This window comes from Trachypithecus francoisi, unplaced genomic scaffold (genome assembly GCF_009764315.1).
Source record: "Trachypithecus francoisi isolate TF-2019V2 unplaced genomic scaffold, Tfra_2.0 Lachesis_group1, whole genome shotgun sequence".
Taxonomy (NCBI): domain Eukaryota; kingdom Metazoa; phylum Chordata; class Mammalia; order Primates; family Cercopithecidae; genus Trachypithecus; species Trachypithecus francoisi.
This window is the reverse complement of record NW_022681454.1, coordinates 124,336,645-124,358,720: the sequence shown is the minus strand read 5'-3', so window position 1 is coordinate 124,358,720 and position 22,076 is coordinate 124,336,645. Positions and strand designations below refer to the sequence as shown.

General features: G+C 38.9%; 1 protein-coding gene across 2 annotated transcripts in view; it reads right to left on the bottom strand.

The window, feature by feature from the left end:
• Positions 1-22,076, bottom strand: part of INTU (inturned planar cell polarity protein) — a 116,101-nt gene that overhangs the window by 89,314 nt on the left and 4,711 nt on the right. For both annotated transcript variants that reach the window (XM_033215204.1, XM_033215205.1), the window contains exon 2: positions 9,174-9,709. In XM_033215204.1, coding sequence (XP_033071095.1) covers positions 9,174-9,709 — 536 coding nt within the window. The remainder of the gene's footprint in view (positions 1-9,173; positions 9,710-22,076) is intronic.

Here is a 22,076-nt window from a genome sequence, read left to right as displayed (position 1 = left end):
TATGCTGGATTACGTTTATTGCTTTGCATATGTTGAACCAGCCTTGTATCCCAGGAATGAAGCCCACTTGATCATGGTGGATGAGCTTTTTGATGTGCTGCTGGATTCGGTTTGCCAGTATTTTACTGAGGATTTTTGCATCGATGTTCATCAGGGATATTGGTTTAAAATTCTCTTTTTTTGTTGTGTCTCTGCCAGGCTTTGGTATCAGGATGATGTTGGCCTCATAAAATGAGTCAAGGAGGATTCCCTCTTTTTCTATTGATTGGAATAGTTTCAGAAGGAATGGTACCAGCTCCTTCTTGTACCTCTGGTAGAATTCGGCTGTGAATCCGTCTGGTCCTGGACTTTTTTTGGTTCGTAGGGTATTAATTATTGCCTCAATTTCAGAGTCTGCTATTGGTCTATTCAGGGATTCAACTTCTTCCTGGTTTAGACTTGGGAGAGTGTATGTGTCCAGGAATTTATCCATTTCTTCTAGGGTTTCTAGTTTATTTGACTAGAGGTGTTTATAGTATTCTCTGATGGTAGTTTGTATTTCTGTGGGGTCGCTGGTGACATCCCCTTTATCATTTTTTATTGCATCTATTTGATTCTTCTCCCTTTTCTTCTTTATTAGTCTTGCTAGGGGGAATTTTGTTGATATTTTCAAAAAACCAGCTCCTGGATTCATTGATTTTTTGGAGGGTTTTTTGTGTCTCTATCTCCTTCAGCTCTGCTCTGATCTTAGTCATTTCTTGCCTTCTGCTGGCTTTTAAATGTGTTTGCTCTTGCTTCTCTAGTTCTTTTAATTGTGATGTTAGGGTGTCAGTTTTAGATCTTTCCTGCTTTCTCTTGTGGGCATTCAGTGCTATAAATTTCCCTCTACAAACTACTTTAAATGTGTTCTGGAGTTCCTGGTATGTTGTATCTTTGTTCTCATCGGTTTCAAAGAACATCTTTATTTCTGCCTTCATTTCGTTATGTACCCAGTAGTCATTCAGGAGCAAGTTGTTCAGTTTCCATGTAGTTGAGTGGTTTTGATTGAGCTTCTTAGTCCTGAGTTCTAGTTTGATTGCACTGTGGTCTGAGAGACAGTTTGTTATAATTTCTGTTCTTGTACATTTGCTGAGGAGTGCTTTACTTCCAACTATGTGTCAGTTTTGGAATACGTGGGATGTGGTGCTGAGAAGAATGTATATTCTGTTGATTTGGGGTGGAGAATTCTGTAGATGTCTATTAGGTCCGCTTGGTGCAGAGTTGAGTTCAATTCTTAGATATCCTTGTTAACTTTCTGTCTCGTTGATCTGTCTAATGTTGACAGTGGGGTGTTAAAGTCTCCCATAATTATTGTATGGGAGTCTAAGTCTCTTTGTAAGTTTCTAAGGACTTGCTTTATCAATCTGGGTACTCCTGTATTGGGTGCATTATATTTAGCATAGTTAGCTCTTCTTGTTGAATCGATCCCTTTACCATTATGTAATGGCCTTCTTTGTCTCTTTTGATCTTTGATGTTTTAAAGTCTGTTTTATCAGAGACTCAGATTGCAACTCCTGTCTTTTTTTGTTTTTCATTTGCTTGGTAGATCTTCTTCCATCCCTTTATTTTGAGCCTATGTGTGTCTTTGCATGTGAGATGGGTCTCCTGAGTACAGCAAACTGATGAGTCTTGACTCTTTATGCAATTTGCCAGTCTGTGTCTTTTCATTGGAGCATTTAGCCCATTTACATTTAAGGTTAATACTGTTATATGTGAAGTTGATCCTGTCATTATGATATTAGCTGGTTATTTTGCTCGTTAGTTGATGCAGTTTCTTCCTAGTACAGAAGGTCTTTACATTTTGGCATGTTTTTGCAGTGGCTGGTACCGGTTGTTCCTTTCCATGTTTAGTGCTTCCTTCAGGAGCTCTTGTAGGGCAGGCCTGATGGTAACAAAATCTCTAAGCATTTGCTTGTCTGTAAAGAATTTTATTTCTCCTTCACTTATGAAACTTAGTTTGGCTGGATAGGAAATTCTGGGTTGAAAATTCTTTTCTTTAAGAATGTTGAATATTGGCTGCCACTCTCTTCTGGCTTGCAGAGTTTCTGCTGAGAGATCTGCTGTTAGTCTGTTGGGCTTCCCTTTGTGGGAAACCCCACTTTTCTCTCTGGCTGCCCTTAACATTTTTTCCTTCATTTCAACCTTGGTGAATCTGACAATTATGTGTCTTGGAGTTGCTCTTCTCGAGGAGTATATTTGTGGCATTCTCTGTATTTCCTGAATTTGAATGTTGGCCTGCCTTGCTAGGTTGGAGAAGTTCTCCTGGATAATATCCTGCAGAGTGTTTTCCAACTTGGTTCCATTCTCCCCGTCACTTTCAGGCACACCAAACAGATGTAGATTTGGTCTTTTCACATAATCCCATATTTCTTGGAGGTTTTGTTCATTTCTTTTTACTCTAGTTTCTCTACATTTCTCTTCTCACTTCATTTCATTCATTTGATCTTCAATCACTGATACTCTTTCTTCCAGTTGACCGAGTTGGTTACTGAAGCTTGTGCATTTGTCACGTAGTTCTCATGTCATGTTTTTCATCTCTGTCAGTTTGTTTATGGACTTCTCTGCATTGGTTATTCTAGTTATCCATTCTTCCATTCTTTTTTCAAGGTTTTTAGTTTCTTTGCGCTGGGTACATAGTTCCTCCTTTAGCTCTGAGAAGTTTGATCTACTGAAGCCTTCTTCTCTCAACTCATCAAAGTCATTCTCCGTCCAACTTTGTTCCATCGCTGGCGATAAGCTACATTCCTTTGGAGGGGGAGATGTGCTCTTAGTTTTTGAATTTCCAGCTTTTCTGCCCTGCTTTTTCCCCATCTTTGTGGTTTTATCTGCCTTTGGTCTTTGATGATGGTGATGTACTGATGGGGTTTTTGTGTGGGTGTCCTTTCTGTTAGTTTCCTTCTAACAGTCAGGACCCTCAGCTGCAGGTCTGTTGGAGTTTGCTTGAGGTCCACTCCAGACCCTGTTTGCCTGGGTATCAGCAGCAGAGGCTGCAGAAGATAGAATATTGCTGAACAGCAAGTGTTGCGTCTGATTCTTGCTCTGGAAGCTTCATCTCAGAGGTGTACCCAGCCATGTGAGGTGTGAGGTGTCCATCTGCACCTAGTGGGGGATGTCTCCCAGTTAGGCTACTCAGGGGTCAGGGATCCACCTGAGCAGGCAGTCTGTCCATTCTCAGATCTCAACCTCTGTGCTGGGAGAACCACTGCGTTCTTCAAAGCTGTCAGACAGGGACATTTAAGTCTGCAGAGGTTTCTGCTGCTTTTTGTTTAGCTATGCCCTGTCCCCAGAGGTGGAGTCTACAGAGGCAGGCAGGCCTCCTTGAGCTGCGGTGGGCTCCACCCAGTTCCAGCTTCCCAGCGGCTTTGTTTACCTACTTAAGCCTCAGCAACGGTGTGTGCCCCTCCCCAAACCTCACTGCTGCCTTGCAGTTAGATCTCAGACTACTGTGCTAGCAATGAGGGAGGCTCTGTGGGCGTGGATCCCTCTGGGCCATGCATGGGATATAATCTCCTGGCGTGCCGTTTGCTAAGACCCTTGGTAAAGTGCAGTATTAGCGTGGGAGTTACCCAATTTTCCAGGTGTTTTGTGTCTCAGTTTCCCTTGGCTAGGTAAAGGAATTCCCTTCCCCCTTGTGCTTCCCAGATGAGGCGATGCCTCGCCCTGCTTCAGCTCTCACTGGTTGGGCTGCATCCACTGACCAGCACCGACTGTCTGACATGCCCAAGTAAGATGAACCTGGTACCTCAGTTGAAAATGCAGAAATCACCCGTCTTTTGTGTCGCTCACGCTGGGAGCTGGAGGCTGGAGCTGTTCCTATTCGGCCATCTTGGGTGCCCCCTCCGCAAATAAAAAATAGACTGTCTTTTCAAAGATGTTTGTGTAATGAACAGCCTTGGACAACAGAGATAGTGTTTCCATCGTGAGCAAAGGTCAAGCTTGCTTTCCGAATGGTATAATAAGGTCAATGCTGTGCTCAATATCTTATTATTAATAACTGTTTTTTATAAAAGATTGGTGTTCCCTAAGTACAGAGTTCCTTTCCTTTAAGGCAACCCATTATTAGGCATCACTTGGCCATCTGTAGGGATGGCAAACAGATGAAAATGTTGATACTTTAGGTACTGCTATTCCTCCTTTTTTTCCTTCCTCTCCTTGATATCTCTATTGAATGAGAACAGAGTTAAGTGCAGAGTGAGCAGGAGTAGTTTCTTAGGCCAACGGTGAAAGCTTGAACTAGCTTTAGATGCTCAAGAGATACAATTCAGATGAGAGTTTTGCAAGCATGAGCACCAAGTCATTATGATGGTTAACTATTACAACACTTCGGACAAACTTTTCTTAAAAGTAAGAACTTGCGGAGTAAAATAAACTTTCAACTTGAAGTCCACTTGGAAAAAAAAAAGACACAACAAGATGCCTGTTTAATTTATCCTACATAAGAGATTAAACAAGAGTACTATGTCAAGTTACTTATAGCTGTAGTGATTTAAAAAAGAAATAAAGGAATGATAGACACAGTACAGCTGTGCCAATGTAAAATGAAATCACTTTTGGCCTATCCTAATGATTAGTTCTGTTGTCTATAGTTGTTATCCTCAGGGCACAGAAATAGTAAAACCATTTTAAATTTGTTACTTTAAACTAAAATTCCATTGGATGATATCCCAAATGACTTTTTTCTCTAAATCCTAATGAATACATGCCTGAGTGTTATATAGCTGAGTGTCATAGGGAGTATCACCTAAAAGTATCAAGTCTAACAAACCTCTAAAAAGAGGAGATGGCTCATCATAAAAATATATGAAAATAAATTTTTAAAGCAAGTGTAGTATACTCAATATTTTTAAATGTTTAGTAGAAAATTTTCCCATTCTATGAAATAAGTATTATATCCACTTCTCATTCTCCCAGACATTTGTTTTCCTCTAGTGTTTGTGAGCACTTCTGTGAAGTGACTCAGACATGGCCGGCTTCCTGGACATCACACCTTTGTTGTGAACATCTTACATTCCAGGAAAGGTCTTTCTCAATAAGTACACAGGAGTCATTAATATGCTCTGTCCCATTTCAAAGGCTAAAAGGAAATGAACTATATGATTGGTTTGCATTGCTAAATAAGAAATGGCCTGGGAATTACTGATGGGTAGAAATAAGAGAAAATTTTTATTAAGAGATATATTTAAGAACCAAATAAAATATTTTAAAAAGAGACCAGTTTATCACAGTTCCTCAATGTAAAGTTAATTATATGAGAAAAGCCATCAATTTCTCAGTAGATACTTAATATCAAACAACATATGTGTACTAAAGGGCTACTACATAAGGCACCAAGGGCTATGAAAATATATATGCAAAAGTTTGTTTACTGTTGTGTTTATACTATATATAAAATGAATATACAAATTAAGACATTATTTTTGACAAAAAATTATTGTACATGAAGGTAGGAAAAGGGAAGGATATATATCAAAATGTTATCTTTGGGTATAGCAAATTTTTCTTTTTTTTCTTAATTGTATTTTCTAAATTGTCTACAATGAACGTATATTATTACTATTGCAAAAAGAAAAAAACTCATATTTTACCAAGAAACCCCCACTGTGGTAGGCAGCATAATTGCCCCCCAAAGATGTCTATGTCTCAATCCCTGAAATCTCTGAATATGCTACCTTACACAGCAAAAAGGACTTTGCAGCTGTAATTAACTTAAAAGATTGGAAGATTATCCGAGTGGTCCTCAGGTAATCATAAAGGTCTTTATAGGAGGAAGGCAGAAGTGTCAGGGTCAGCATGAGAGAGACTGGAAGATGCTATGCTGCTGGCTTTGATTATGGAGGACAGGACCACAAGCCAAAGAATGCAGGTAGCCTCTGAAAGCTGGCCAAGGAATGGGATTCTTCCCTGGGGCCTCCAAAAGGAATGTAGCCCTGTGGATACCTTGATTTTCATACAAGAAGACCCATTTTAGATTTCTGGCTTACATTATTGCAAGATGATAAATTTGTATGTTTTAAACCACTAATTTTGTGGTAATTTGTCACGGCAGCAATAGAAGATGAATGCACTAGCCTAATAATATAAAGCAATCTTTGTGATGCACCAAAAAAGGAACCACGAATGCTAAAAAACAAAGATGGACATACAATATGTATCTGGAGGTCAGCTAGGAAAAAAAATAAATCAGCCTTGCTTGTTACAGGTGGGGATTTATGGACAGAAGGAGTGGCAAATATGTATGGGACAGAAAAATGAGATCAAATTGTGAATTAAAATTGATTCTTTAAATTAAGTCAAATTTGACTTCAGGGAAAGGGAATTTGGTTTTTGAAAAGCAGTTACTATACTGCCATTTTATACATTCAAAACTCAATGTTTTCTGCCAGTGCATTTACTAACAATAAATTTTGTTACAATTTTTTTTTGAGTTTCAATCTCAATCCCTCATCTATAATATGTGGGCACTAAACTAGAGAGAATTAAGGCCCCTCCCAACCTACCATTCTAGAAGTCCTTGAATAATGGTACCAACTTGTTTTTGTGAAAACTGTTAAAAGAAGAAAAATTAGTCATTTATCCTGCCTTTCCTGTCTGAACCATATGTCAAGGTTACCAAACAGAGGTGATGGGGAGTTTCTTTTTACGAAAGTAGTCTAACTGAAATATCGAGAAAGACAGACAGAATTGGAATACCACCATTTTGCAGTTCCTCAATGAATTAATGGATCCAGGCAATGGTCATCAATAACTGCTAATATCATAAAAAGAAAAACAGCAGATAATATATTGTTCTTGATGGAAGCACACAGACCACCTATAAAATATGTTTGATAGGCCTCAAGATCTAACGACCAACTTACAGGAAACACCACTGAAAGGGGAGCATGTTAAATGAATTGTGGCTCCTTTTACAGAACTAAAAGAACAAACCATAGAGATATTTAGTTCAATCCTATCATTTCACAAGAAGGAAAGTTGAGGACCCAAGGGAATGTAAGTATGTATTAGCCTCTGTTCCAGTCATCTATTGCTGCATAATCAGTCATCCAAACAATTTTTTTTTTTTTTTTTTTGAGACAGAGTCTCTCTGTGTTCCCCAGGCTGGAGTGTAGTGGTATAATCTTGGTATAATCTTGGCAACCTCTGCCTCCCAGGTTCAAGTGATTCTCATGCCCTAGCCTCCCCAGTAGATGAGATTACAGGCATGTACCACCAGGTCCAGCTAAGTTTTGTATTTTTAGTAGACATGGGGTCTTGCCATATTGGCCAGGCTGATCTCAAACCCTTGGCCTCAAGTGATCTGCCCACCGTGGCCTCTCAAAGTGCTGGGATTACAAGTGTGAGCCACCAAGCCAGGCCTATCCAAATAATTTTGAGGCTTAAAACGACAATTGGCCAGGTGTGGTGGCTCATGCCTGTAATCCCAGCACTTTGGGAGGCCGAGGTGGGTGGATCACCTGAGGTCAGGCGTTCAAGACCAGCCTGACCAACATGGTGAAACTCTGTCTCTACTAAAAAATACAAAAAAATTATCCAGGCATGGTGGTGGGTGCCTGTAACCCCAATTACTTGGGAGGCTGAGGCAGGAGAATCGCTCGAACTTGGGAGGTGGAGGTTTAAATGAGCCAAGATGGCGCCATAGAACTCTAGCCTGGGTGACAAGAGTGAAACTCCATCAATATATAACAACAACAATCATTTATCATCTCTCCTGGTTCTGGGGTTAACTGGGGCCAGCTGTGGTTCTCACTTGGGATTCCTCATGCAGTTACAGCCAGATGGTGGCTGGGGCTGGAGTCATCTTAAAGGCTTCTCACTCAAATCTGGTGGCGAGGGCTTCAGCTGGGAATATCAGTTGGATCACTGGTGTCTTGGCCTCTTCACATAAGGGTGACTGGGTTCTAAGGGCAAGTATCCCCAAAATAACCAGGCAGAAGCTGCATCATTTTTTATGATCCAACCTCTTAAGTCACATGGCACCAATTAAGCTGTAGTCACCAGCCCACTCAGATTCAATGACAAAGAGCACAACTTTCTGTGGGAGGAGTATCAACACTACATTTTAAGAAAGTGTGCAGATCCTGTTGAGATCATTCTGGAACACATACTTTGCCACAGATGCCCTTCCTACAAGATTGTATATGATCCTTGTAAACCCCTATGATGACACTTATCAGACAGTGAGGAACTGCCTGCCTATCTGTAACCCATCTCTTCCACTAAAACATAGCTCCTTTCAAGAAATAATTGGATCAGTAAAGTAATCTTTTATTCCTGGCACTTAGCAGATGCTAAAAAAACAAACTGCCAAATCAGTGAACAAACAAATAAAATTCAGATTTAAAGTTGGAAATATTTGTAAATGTATCTGTAAATGTTCTTCATTTAAACCTCTTATGCTAGATAAACTTAAAAGACTGTCAGCTTTTAGAATTTATTACTTTTAAATGTTAGTAATGATATATCCTCACAGTTGACTCATTTATCTTTAAGTAATAAGATTGCTACTAACTCAAACATTGTATCTAACAGCTTAAAATTTATCAGCAACACAAAATGCTCATCTTAATATATATTCAGAATAACTTGTGGGTTTATTTTTCTTGAAAATTGGTGGGATATTTTATGACACATATATTTTACGACACACGCCCTTAAAAGGAAATTTATGTATAATACCACTCGTTGCTAAATATGCCAGATGAAACAGTTGCAAACCACTCCAAGAACTTAGTGTACTCAAGTGCAAACATACAATTTAAAAGTATTTTTATTCATAAATTATATATTTTTGTATCCTGTTACTGGATATAGCCATTCAAACCTAAATTATCACTCTATGATCAACTTTTTTTTCTCGTCAGTAAATATAACCAAGATGAAATAAAATTATATAATTCAAAACTTGAAAATTAGGTAAGCTATTTCTTGGCCTGAAGAAGGCACACACATATTCAACACACTGAACTGGTTATTTTAAGAACACTGTACCTTGTAGTGCACCATGTGTAACCATTCCTCTACTGTACCAAATGTCATTCATCAGTTCTTAATCTGTGGAGACTGTATATAATTGTTTTTATCACATTTCCTGCAAGGTGTCATCGTTAATCATGTATCTCTGTAAACAAGGATGGATGTGTACCAGCAACACTTACCAATGAGTACCTGACCACTCTTCATAGCAGATCCCCCTGGCAGCAGGCCATGGACCACAAGCCTCTCTCCATCACCCTGCTTTCCAGTTCTTCTCCAGCTCCACTTGGTTTGATGAATAATTCCAACCAGCACTTCCAGAAGCTTGAGCTGCTCTTTGGCTTTGATGACAGTTAGCTTTTTGGGGTTTACATAAACATTCACATCTTTGTACCGCTGTTGGACAATGACTCCTGTCTTCTGATTGGACTGATGCTTTAGAATGGATACTGGTCCATTGTCATTGCTATTTTTTTTATTGCAGCGCTTGGGTAAAAGTCTTTTCCTTCTTAAAATTTTGGTAAACTGCTTGAGTCTGGGTTCATACTTTTTTCTTTCTTTGTAATCATCTTCAATGATAATCTCATTTTCACTGAACCTGACATGGTTCACAGTTGGTGTCTCAGGAAGGAGGCTTTCTTCTTCATCCTCACTCAATTCCAAATAAAACAGCTCTCCATTTTTCTGCACACTGTCCAGCCATTCAGGCTCAAGATCACTATGAAAGAGAGAAAAGATAATCTTAATAGCAGCCCGATATATATGAAAAAAGGCATGTCATCCTGGCATGGGGGTGAGGGTAGAGGCTGGGGAGCAGGAAGATGGGAAAGGGTGAAACTTCTTTATTATTTCAAATTATCCTTACTATTTCTAATTTATTGTGAGCCTCAACATTATTTCCTATAGGATGCTTTTTTTGTAGAGCTTTGAAGAATAGGAGTTGGGGGAGAAGGAATCAAAAAGTCATAGCAATAGAAAGGAAAACCAATGAAAAAAAAAGATGGTCCCCTTACAGAATCTTTTTTTTTTTTTTTCTTTTTGAGACAGAGTCTCGCTCTGTCACCCAGGCTGGAGTGCAGTGGCCGGATCTCAGCTCACTGCAAGCTCCGCCTCCCGGGTTTACGCCATTCTCCTGCCTCAGCCTCCCGAGTAGCTGGGACCACAGGTGCCCGGCACCTCGCCCGGCTAGATTTGTGTATTTTTTAGTAGAGACAGGGTTTCACCGTGTTAGCCAGGATGGTCTTGATCTTCTGACCTCGTAATCCACCTGTCTCGGCCTCCCAAAGTGCTGGGATTACAGGCTTGAGCCACCGCGCCCGGCCGGTCCCCTTATATAATCTATGAGTTGAAAAAAATTAAATCAACCACTGTGCGGTTACTGTTCACTTTAAACAATTTCACTGAATGATAATTTGCATTAGCAGTTGATTATGCAATTATATCCACAGAAGTATGCCATTAGGAAATTGTACATGAAAATATATTATTTGCATATAAATTATTTAGGATGGTTGTCAGGTTAAAATGAAAGCTAAAGCCTACCAGCTTTAACAGACTTTTACATAAGTTTTCAAAACAGAAACACTCACTTCACCATGAACTAAAATCTGCCCTGAAAACAACCCATTTATAATCACAGTTAATATAGTAATGATCACTTTACAGTCTATAATTTCCATAAAGCTCCTTTTTATGAAAAACTGTAGTAGAAAAAACAAAGCATATATTACATAATTCATCATGTGATTATAAAAAATGTTTTTAACTGGGAAGTATGCTGTGGAAAAAAACCAAATTACTGCTATTAAAATGATTGAAATAGCATTAAGAAGCAAACATACTCATGGTAACAAACCTAAACTCTACCCTGTTCAATGTTATGAACAGTTTACCTTTCAAACTGCTCTTCTTTAAAGTGAAACTAGTTATAGCAGAAAAATTAACATGTAGAGAGTCTTTTCAGAAACATGAGCTGTAATATCCTGGCCTGAAAGAGTATAATTTGTGTTGTAATCATTAAATCAGATAGAAGACATTTCTGTTTTCTGCAGTGTTTATTAGCAACTCCAGTTCTTTTAACTTAAAAGTCAAATGTCTCTTACTAAATACTTTGAAAATTAGTCCCCAAAATATACTATTCTATTACTCAACTCAAACTAACCACTGCTCTCGTCTGTGGCTGGTTGTTAATATAAAATTTTCAACTACATATGAGTCATTTAAAAATAATGCCTAACAAGCTCAAAATATCAAAACTAACATTTCTTTGGGACTTGTTGGTTCCCAGTGTGTAGCATCATCATAGACACTAAGCCTCACTTCTTACAGATTATTAACCAAATATCGCTTATTTCAACCATACCTATCTGTACCCACAGAATCAATATTTAAATAACTATGCAGTTCTACTCGAGAGTCTAAATAACTATATCCCCACCATAATCATTTAGATAACAAAGCTACCTTAATTTTAATTGCTACAGTGTAAATATCATGACTGCACATTAATTACTTAAAAACATATGTATCAATTTAATATATATAATATCAATTTAAACAATGAATAAAGTGTATCAGCCTTATTATCTCACCCTTTCAACCTGGTAAGTTATTTGTATTAGAGATATATAAAAGAAACATTTTTTTCCACTTGTTAAATACGAAGATGATTCATTTCAATCTCTAAAATTTGAATGTGAAATCACTTCTGGTTATGATTCAAAGATCCAATCCAAGCAGGTGGGGGCCAAGGGGATAGCATCTTGGCATTCAATTGTGGAGCAACTAAACAGCGCCAGGAACTGTGGTAAGTACCAGAATTACAATGATGAGAATGTCAGTTCCTGCCCTCGGTTAGTAAAGAAGGGAAAGTGAGGAAGAATTCCTCACAGTACACAGGGTAAGTACAAGACAGAGGCATACAGGAGAGTCACCCAGCTTAGCCATACAGGAGAGTCACCCAGCTTAGCCTAGCTGGAAGTTGAGGGGAGATCAGGGAGACCCCAGAAATCAGTTTGAAAAGGATAAATGGGGGAGGGAGAGAGATGGGGAGCTGAAGGGAAAGCTGTGAAGAGGATTTCAAACAGGAGTAACAGCATAAGCAAAGACCTGATGATAGTCCCCATGGCCTAGACAGAGAACCACTGGCAGTCTGCAGTTGCCAGAGTAAATGTGGAAGGTGGGGAATGACAGAAGTGGTTAAGCCCTAGTTTTGCCAGGGTTTTTAGATCACCCTAAGGGGTTTGGCTTTTGTAGTGCAGGTGAGAAGGCATCAACAAAGAGTTTTAAATAGAGAGTTTATGTGTTAGATATCCCTGGATAGGCCTACTTTGGCAAGTAAATGGTTGGTGGATTTGAGGTGGACAAGACTCAAGGCAGGACTAGTCAGGGGGCTGTTTCAGTAGTTGAGGCAAAAATGACAAATAAAGCAATAGAAGAGATGGAAAGTAGGAAACACATTTGAGAAACTCTTGAGAATCACCAGAACTCTGAGACTGATTAGATGGGGAGAGAGAGAGAGCATGATTCAGGTTGACTGGATTTCTAGTTGGTGACTATACTTTCATGCATCCTTTTGTGCACACCCATGTGCAGACTCATTGTAATAAATGGGAACACAATCTTAATACAAGTCATTTTCTCATACTATCTCTCTCTCACATGAACACTGTTAAAAAAATCCATGCTTTATAATCACATACAAACTCATATAGGGTTATTCTGTCACTGTTTTTAAAAAGTGGAATCATTATATATGTACCTATATAAAGGTATATACTTAACTTTATAATTTCTCACTTAACAATACAGCTTAGAAATCACTAGTGGCTGCATAATATTCAATATCAAGGATGTAGGACATTTGGTCATTCACCTACTTGATAAGCTTTGTGTTCAGTTCTTGTTTTTCCACCACAAAGCTACAGGAACCATCAACATACACGTGTGTGTGTGTGTGTGTGTGTGTATATATATATAGATCTATATATCTTTACCCAAAAGACTATACCAATTTATATTTTCACTAGTGATATGTGGGATCCATTCTCTTAATGTCTAGATTTTTAAAAATACATCATTTTAAGAAGAGAAAGACATTTTTTAAAAAGAGGAAGAAACTAAAAGGAAGATAAAGAGGTAGAGACAGGGAAGTGTATATAAGAGACCCCACACAGAAGGGCAACTTATACTGAAAAGCAAATGAACTGAGAAATCATGAAGAGCTGAGTTCAAATTTTGTTCTATTACGATTTTAACCTTTTTAAGATCGACTGATTGATTGCTTTAGTTTTCCTCTTCTTGAAAATAGATTATAGCAGTGGTTCCAAGATGGTCAAATAGGAATAGCTCCAGTCTACAGCTCCCAGCGTGAGTGACGCAGAAGACGGGTGATTTCTGCATTTCCAACTGAGGTACCGGGTTCATCTCGCTGGGGTTTGTTGGACAGTGGGTGCATGACAGTGTGTGCAGCGCACCAAACATGAGCCGAGGTAGGGCGAGGCATACCCTCACCCGGGAAGTGTAAGGGGTCAGGGAATTCCCTTTCCTAGCCAAGCAAAGCAGTTACAGACAACACCTGGAAAATCGGGTCACTCCCACCCTAATACTTCGCTTTTCCAATGGTCTTAGCAAAAGGCACACCAGGAGATTATATCCCGCGCCTGGTTCAGAGGCTTCCACGCCCACAGAATCTCGCTCATTGCTAGCACAGCAGTCGGAGATCCAACTGCAAGGCGGCAGCCAGGCTGGGGGAGGGGCGCCCGCTATTGCTGAAGCTGGAGTAGGTAAAAAAAGAGGCCTGGAAGCTCGAACTGGGTGGAACCCACCATAGCTAAAGGAGGCAAGCCTGCCTCTGTAGACTCCACCTCTGGGAGCAGGGCACAGCTGAACAAAAGGCAGCAGAAACCTCTGCAGACTTAAATGTCCCTGTCTGACAGCTTTGAAGAGAGCAGTGGTTCTCCCAGCACGGACCCTGAGATCTGAGAACGGACAGACTGCCTCCTCAAGTGGGTCCCTGACCCCCAAGTAGCCTAACTGAGAGGCACCCCCAGTAGGGGTAGACTAACACTTCACAAGGCTGGGTACCACTCTGAGATGAAACTTCCAGAAGAACAATCAGGCAGCAACATTTACTGTTCAGCAATATTCGCTGTTCTGCAGCCTCCGCTGCTGATACCCAGGCAAACAGGGTCTGGAGTGGACCTCCAGCAAACTCCAACAGACCTGCAGCTGAGGGTCCTGACTGTTAGAAGGAAAACTAACAAACAGAAAGGACATCCACACCAAAACCCCATCTGTACATCACCATCATCAAAGACCAAAGGTAGATAAAACCACAAAGATGGGGAAAAAACAGAGCAGAAAAACTGAAAATTCTACAAATCAGAGCGCCTTTGTTCCTCCAAAGGAATACAGCTCCTCACCAGCAATGGAATAAAGCTGGACAGACAATGACTTTGATGAGTTGAGACAAGAAGGCTTCAGATGATCAAACTTCTCTGAGCTAAAGGAGGAAGTTTGAACCCATGGCACAGAAGTTAAAAACCTTGAAAAACGATTAGACGAATGGCTAACTAGAAAAACCAATGCAGAGAAGTCCTTAAAGGGCCTGATGGAGCTGAAAACCACAGCACGAGAACTACGTGACGCATGCACAAGCTTCAGTAGCCTATTTGATCAACTGGAAGAAAGGGTATCAGAGATGGAAGATCAAATGAACGAAATGAAGCAAGAAGAGAAGTTTAGAGAAAAAAGAATAAAAAGAAAAGAAGAAAGCCTCCAAGAAATATGGGACTATGTGAAAAGATCAAATCTACGTCTGATTGGTGTGCCTGAAAGTGATGGGGAGAATGGAACCAAGTTGGAAAACACTCTGCAGGATATTATCCAGGAGAACTTCCCCAACCTAGCAAGGCAGGCCAACATTCAAATTCAGGAAATACAGAGAACACCACAAAGATACTCCTCGAGAAGAGCAACTCCAAGACACATAATTGTCAGATTCACCAAGGTTGAAATGAAGGAAAAAATGTTAAGGGCAGCCAGAGAAAAAGGTTGGGTTACCCACAAAGGGAAGCCCATCAGACTAACAGCGGATCTCTCAGCAGAAATTCTACAAGCCAGAAGAGAGTGGGAACCAATATTCAACATTCTTAAAGAAAAGAATTTTCAACCCAGAATTTCATATCCAGTCAAACTAAGCTTCATAAGTGAAGGAGAAATAAAATCCTTTACAGACAAGCAAATGCTGAGAGATTTTGTCACCACCAGGCCTGCCCTACAAGAGATCCTGAAGGAAGCACCAAACATGGAAAGGAACGACCAGTACGAGCCACTGCAAAAACATGCCAAGTTGTAAAGACCATCGATGCTAGGAAGAAACTGCATCAACTAACGAGCAAAATAACCAGCTAATATCATAATGTCAGGATCAAATTCACACATAACAGTATTAACCTTAAATGCAAATGGGCTAAATGCTCCAATGAAAAGACAAAGACTGGCAAATTGCATAAAGAGTCAAGACCCATCAGTTTGCAGTATTCAGGAAACCCATCTCATGTGCAGAGACACACATAGGCTCAAAATAAAGGGATGGAAGAAGATCTACCAAGCAAATGGAAAACAAAAAAAGGCAGGGGTTGCAATCCTAGTCTCTGATAAAACAGACTTTAAACCAACAAAGATCAAAAGAGACAAAGAAGGCCATTACATAATGGTAAAGGGATCAATTCAACAAGAAGAGCTAACTATCCTAAATATATATGCAGCCAATACAGGAGAACCCAGATTCATAAAGCAAGACCTTAGAGACCTACAAAGAGGCTTAGACTTCCACACAATAATAATGGGAGACTTTAACACCTCACTGTCAACATTAGACAGATGAGTGAGACAGAAAATTAACAAGGATATCCAGGAATTGAACTCAGCTCTGCACCAAGCGGACCTAATAAACATCTACAGAACTCTCCACCCCAAAAAAACAGAATATACATTCTTCTCAGCACCACATCCCACTTATTCCAAAACTGACACATAGTTAGAAGTAAAGCACTCCTCAGCAAATGTAAAAGACAAGAAATTTTAACCAACTGTCTCTCAGACCACAGTGCAATCAAACTAGAAATCAGGATTAAGAAACTCACTCAAAACCGCTCAACTACATGGAAACTGAACAACCTGCTCCTGAATGACTAGTGGGTGCATAACGAAATGAAGGCAGAAATAAAGATGTTCTTTGAAACCAACGAGAACAAAGATACAACATACCAGAATCTCTGGGACACATTTAAAGCAGTGTGTAGAGGGAAATTTATAGCACTAAATGCCCACAAGAGAAAGCAGGAAAGATCTAAAACTGACACCCTAACATCACAATTAAAAGAACTAGAGAAGCAAGAGCAAACACATTCAAAAGCTAGCAGAAAGCAAGAAACGACTAAGATCAGAGCAGAACTGAAGGAGATAGAGACACAAAAAACCCTTCAAAAAATCAATGAATCCAGGAGCTGGGTTTTTGAAAAGATCAACAAAATTGATAGACGGCTAGCAGACTAATAAAGAAGAAAAGGGAGAAGAATCAAATAGATGCAATAAAAAATGATAAAGGGGATCTCACCACCGATCCCACAGAAATACAAGCTACCAGCAGAGAATACTATAAACACCTCTATGCAAATAAACTAGAAAATCTAGAAGAAATGGATAAATTCCCTGACATATACACCCTCCCAATACTAATTCAGGAAGACGTTGAATCTCTGACTAGACCAATAACAGGCTCTGAAATTGAGGCAATAATTAAGAGACTACCAACCAAAAAAAGTCCAGGACCAGACAGATTCATAGCCGAATTCTACCAGAGGTACAAGAAGGAGCTGGTACCATTCCTTCTGAAACTACTCCAATCAATAGAAAAAGAGGGAATCCTCCCTGACTCATTTTATGAGGCCAACATCATCCTGATACCAAAGCCTAGCAGAGACACAACAAAAAAAGAGAATTTTAGACCAATATCCCTGATGAACATTGATGCAAAAATCCTCAGTAAAATACTGGCAAACTGAATCCAGCAACACATCAAAAAGCTTATCCACCATAATCAAGTGGGCTTCATCCCTGTGATGCAAGGCTGGTTCAACATATGCAAATCAATAAACATAATCCAGCATATAAACAGAACCAAAGACAAGAACCACATGATTATCTCAATAGACGCAGAAAAGGCCTTTGACAAAATTCAACAGCCCTTCATGCTAAAAGCTCTCAAAAAATTAGGTATTGATGGGATGTATCTCAAAATAATAAGAGCTATTTATGACAAACCCACAGCCAATATCATACCGAATGAGCAAAAACTGGAAGCATTCCCTTTGAAAACTGGCACAAGACAGGGAGGCCCTCTCTCACCACTCTTATTCAACATAGTGTTGGAAATTCTGGCCAGGCAATCAGGCAGGAAAAAGAAAGAAAGGGTATTCAATTAGGAAAAGAGGAAGTCAAATTGTCCCTGCTTGCAGATGACATGATTGTATATCTAGAAAACCCCATAGTCTCAACCCAAAATCTCCTTAAGCTGATAAGCAACTTTAGCAAAGTCTCACGATACAAAATCAATGTGCAAGAATCACAAGCATTCTTATACACCAATAACAGACAAACAGAGAGCCAAATCATGAGTGAACTCCCATTCACAATTTCTTCAAAGAGAATAAAATACCTAGGAATCCAACTTATGAGGGATGTGAAGGACCTCTTCATGGAGAACTACAAACCACTGCTCAACGAAATAAAAGAGGATACAAACAAATGGAAGAATATTCCATGCTCATGGATAGGAGGAATCAATATCGTGAAAATGGTCGTACTGCCCAGGGTAATTTATAGATTCAATGCCATACCCATGAAGCTACCAATGACTTTCTCCACAGAATTGGAAAAAACTAAGGTTCATATGGAACTAAAAAAGAGCCCGCATTGCCAAGTCAATCCTAAGCAAAAAGAACAAAGCTGGAGGCATCACGCTACCTGACTTCAAACTATACTACAAGGCTACAGTAACCAAAACAGCATGGTACTGGTACCAAAACAGAGATATAGACCAATGGAACAGAACAGAGCTCTCAGAAATAATACCACACATCTGCAACTATCTGATCTTTGACAAACCTGACAAAAACAAGAAATGGGGAAAGGATTCCCTATTTAACAAATTGTGCTGGGAAAACTGGCTAGCCCATATGTAGGAAGCTGAAACTGGTTCCCTTCCTTACATGTGATACAAAAATTAACTCAAGATGGATTAAAGACTTAAATGTTAGACCTAAAACCATAAAAACCCTAGAAGAAAACCTCGGCAATACCATTCAGGACATAGGCATGGGCAAGGACTTCATGTCTAAAACACCAAAAGCAATGGCAACAAAAGCCAAAATTGACAAATGGTATCTAATTAAACTAAAGAGCTTCTGCACAGCAAAAGAAACTACCATCAGAGTGAACAGGCAACCTACAGATTGGGAGAAAATTTTTGCAATCTACTCATCAGACAAAGGGCTAATATCCAGAATCCACAAAAAACTGAAACAAATTTACAAGAAAAAAACAAACAACCCCATCGACAAGTAGGCGAAGAATATGAACAGACACTTCTCAAAAGAAGACATTTATGCAGCCAACAGACACATGAAACAATGCTCATCACCACTCACCATCAGAGAAATGAAAATCAAAACCACAATGAGATACCATCTCACACCAGTTAGAATAGCAATCATTAAAAAGTCAGGAAACAGCAGGTGTTGGAGAGGATGTGGAGAACTAGGAACTTTTACAATGCTGGTGGGACTGTAAACTAGTTCAACCATTGTGGAAGACAGTGTGGCGATTCCTAAGGGATCTAGAACTAGAAATACCATTTGACCCAGCCATCCCATTACTGGGTATATACCCAAAGGATTATAAATCATGCCGCTGTAAAGATACATGCACACTTATGTTTATTGCAGCACTACTCACAATAGCAAAGACTTGGAACCCATCCAAATGTCCAACAATGATAGAGTGGATTAAGAAAATGTGGAACATATACACCATGGAATACTGTGCAGCCATAAAAAATTATGAGTTCATGTCCTTTGTAGGGACATGGGTGAAGCTGCAAACCATCATTCTCAGCAAACTATCGCAAGGACAATAAAGTAAACACCGCATGTTCTCACTCATCGGTGGGAATTGAAGAATGAGAACACTTGGACACAGTAAGGGCAACATCACACACTGGGGCCTGTTGTGGAGTGGGGGAGGGGGGTGGGATAGCATTAGGAGATATACCTAATATAAATAACAAGTTAACGGGTGCAGCACACCAACATGGCACATGTATACGTATGTAACAAACCTGCATGTTGTGCACACATACCCTAGAATGTAAAGTATAATAAAAAAAAAATAAAGGTAATAAAATAAAAAATAAAATAAAGGTAATAAAATAAAAAAATAAAAATAAAGGTAAAATAAATTAAAAAAAGAAAATAGATTATAGCTACCTCACAGGACTCTTGTCAATAGAAAATACAATAATGTTGTTCCTGGCATGGTTGAGTTCCAAATAAATATTAGTTCCCTTCCTCTTGCTTTTACTAGATATAACTCTTGTGTTTCTGTATTTTTCTAACTGGCATTAAATGAAGGTGTCTCTAATGATCTCAGTTTGTCAGGTTTCAGGGTGGGTGAGAGTGACACAAGAAGTAAAGCTAGGCACTGCCTTTAAAGACCCTGCAGTTCAATACTCCTGGAAGGTTCTTTATTCCTACTCCAGAGGATTAGTACCTAGTTAGATAAGCATCAGGAGATTGGTCAACGGGTACAGAGTTACAGTTAGATAGGAGAAATGAGTTCTGGTGTTCTATTGCATAGCAGGGAGACTATATTTAACAATATTATAGTGTATATTTCAAAATTACTAGAACAGAGGATTTTTGAATGTTCTCATCACAAAGAAATGATAAACATATGAGGTGATAAATATGTCAAATGCCTTGATTTAATCACTACACAATGTATACACGTATTGAAACATCGCATTGTATTCCACAAATATGTATAATTATGTGTCAATTTTTTAAAAAGAGGATAAATGATTACTGTATTAAGAAATTTTAATAGAATTCTAATGACTGTTGTCCCAAACTAGTTGTTCTAGCCCTGTTAGAAGAAAGGGGATGTGTTAACAACAACAACAAAAATAACAACACAAAAACCTAACCTTCCATTACAACTTCCCTAAATCAAAGAAATTAATACATATAGATAATCCCCACTCCAGGAGATGAAGTTTAATCCCTCCTCCCCTTGAGTATAGACTTAGTGACTATACTCTTCTGGACAACAGAGTATGGAAAGAGAAAGATAGTAACTTTCCAGGGAAGAGCACTGGCAGACACTACCTTACATAACCAAGTGATCAAGGTTATGATAAACAGGAAAGGATTAAGAAATTGTTACAGACCGTAGGAGACGAAGCAGACAATACAGGATTCTGGATTGAATCCTGGAATAGAAAAAGAACATTAATGGAAGAGTGGTGAAAGCCAAATAAAGTTTGGAGTTTAGTTAATAGAAATGACCAATGTTCATGTCTTGTTTTGACAAATGTATAACAGTTGTGTAAGATGTTAACATCAGGGGAAACTGGGTGAAGGATTTATGGGAAGTCTGTACTATCTTTGGAACTCTTGTGTAAATCTAAACTTACTCAAAAATAAAAAGAAAATTAATGAAAGGAATTAAATCTAACAGTTTTAATTCAGATATTTGTAGCACATGGGTCGTATTTCAGCACTAATATAAACACTCCTTCAAAATTTTCTAAGACCCTATGGTACAAGCTGCAGAATTACTGTGTAAATGTTTTTCAGTTTTCTTTCAGTGAGTCTTATTTTGTTTATTCCGCTTTGCTTTAAGCAGAATAACTGCATGTTTATAGCCTGCCTGCAACGTTTTACGGCACTTTAATTGGTACTCAAGTCCCTAAATGATGTGGTAAACAGTAGAGCCATTCTTCCTAAAGAAAGACTTGCTAATTTGCAAATAAGTAAGTTCACTAACATAAGCTGTAACATAGATATATTAAAGAAAATGGACCTCAGATAATGCTAATAATTTTCTCATTCCTGACGTATTCAAAAATATCTAGGTCAACACTAAATCTTTTAATACCCCTCTAATAGTTATTTGAATCTCTCAGGTCTTTATTTGCATTAATGCCAGCATTTTTCATCATTTGCAATAGTACGGCAATTTCCTTAACTACCACACAAGAAGTTATAAAACAGCCAGCCCTACTTGCACATTTCCTTAGTTAAGGAAAATAATATTCCAAATCTGTTACATTACACTTTTTTTTTTCTTTTTTTCTTAGTGGGCAAAGCACAATGCACTTTACCAAAGTGGTCAACACATATAGTTATGTGGTGCTAATAGGTATAACAGGACAATTCTAGGAAGAGAGAAAAACCACACACAATAAAAACACTGTAACAAATTAATATGGATTCTATCTGGCACTTGTTAGTAAGCACTTGCTTGCCTATGCTTTTCTGTGTTTTCTTTTCTGTGCTCTACCAACGATATCTAATTTTCACTCTTGATGGTCTTCTCATCATCTTCTAAAGGAACACCATGAATTTCAATCGTTAAAACATATGCTGGATGATATAGCAGCTTAGGGGTAGGGAGTCTCAGATGAGCTGAAGCTCTTCTTGCCAGTCAACATTAGAATAACTGTTAAGCATGTCAAAGAAGGCAAAGGGATCAGTCAATAAATGTGTAACTGTTCATTCACTGTAGTTAATACATTTCTACATCAGGAACACATCTAATAGTGATCTCATTCCCCGGGTCACATTTCCTACCACCTGCCCGCTCAGCTAAATGGGGCATTCCTAGGCATCACTAAGTTAGTGATACAATCTAACCCTGGCAGAACAAAGTCATACAGCAACAGAACATTTTGTGATAGAACTTTACTGTACTTTTAAAGATGTCTGATGGGACAGAGAGCTAATCAAATGGCTGAAATG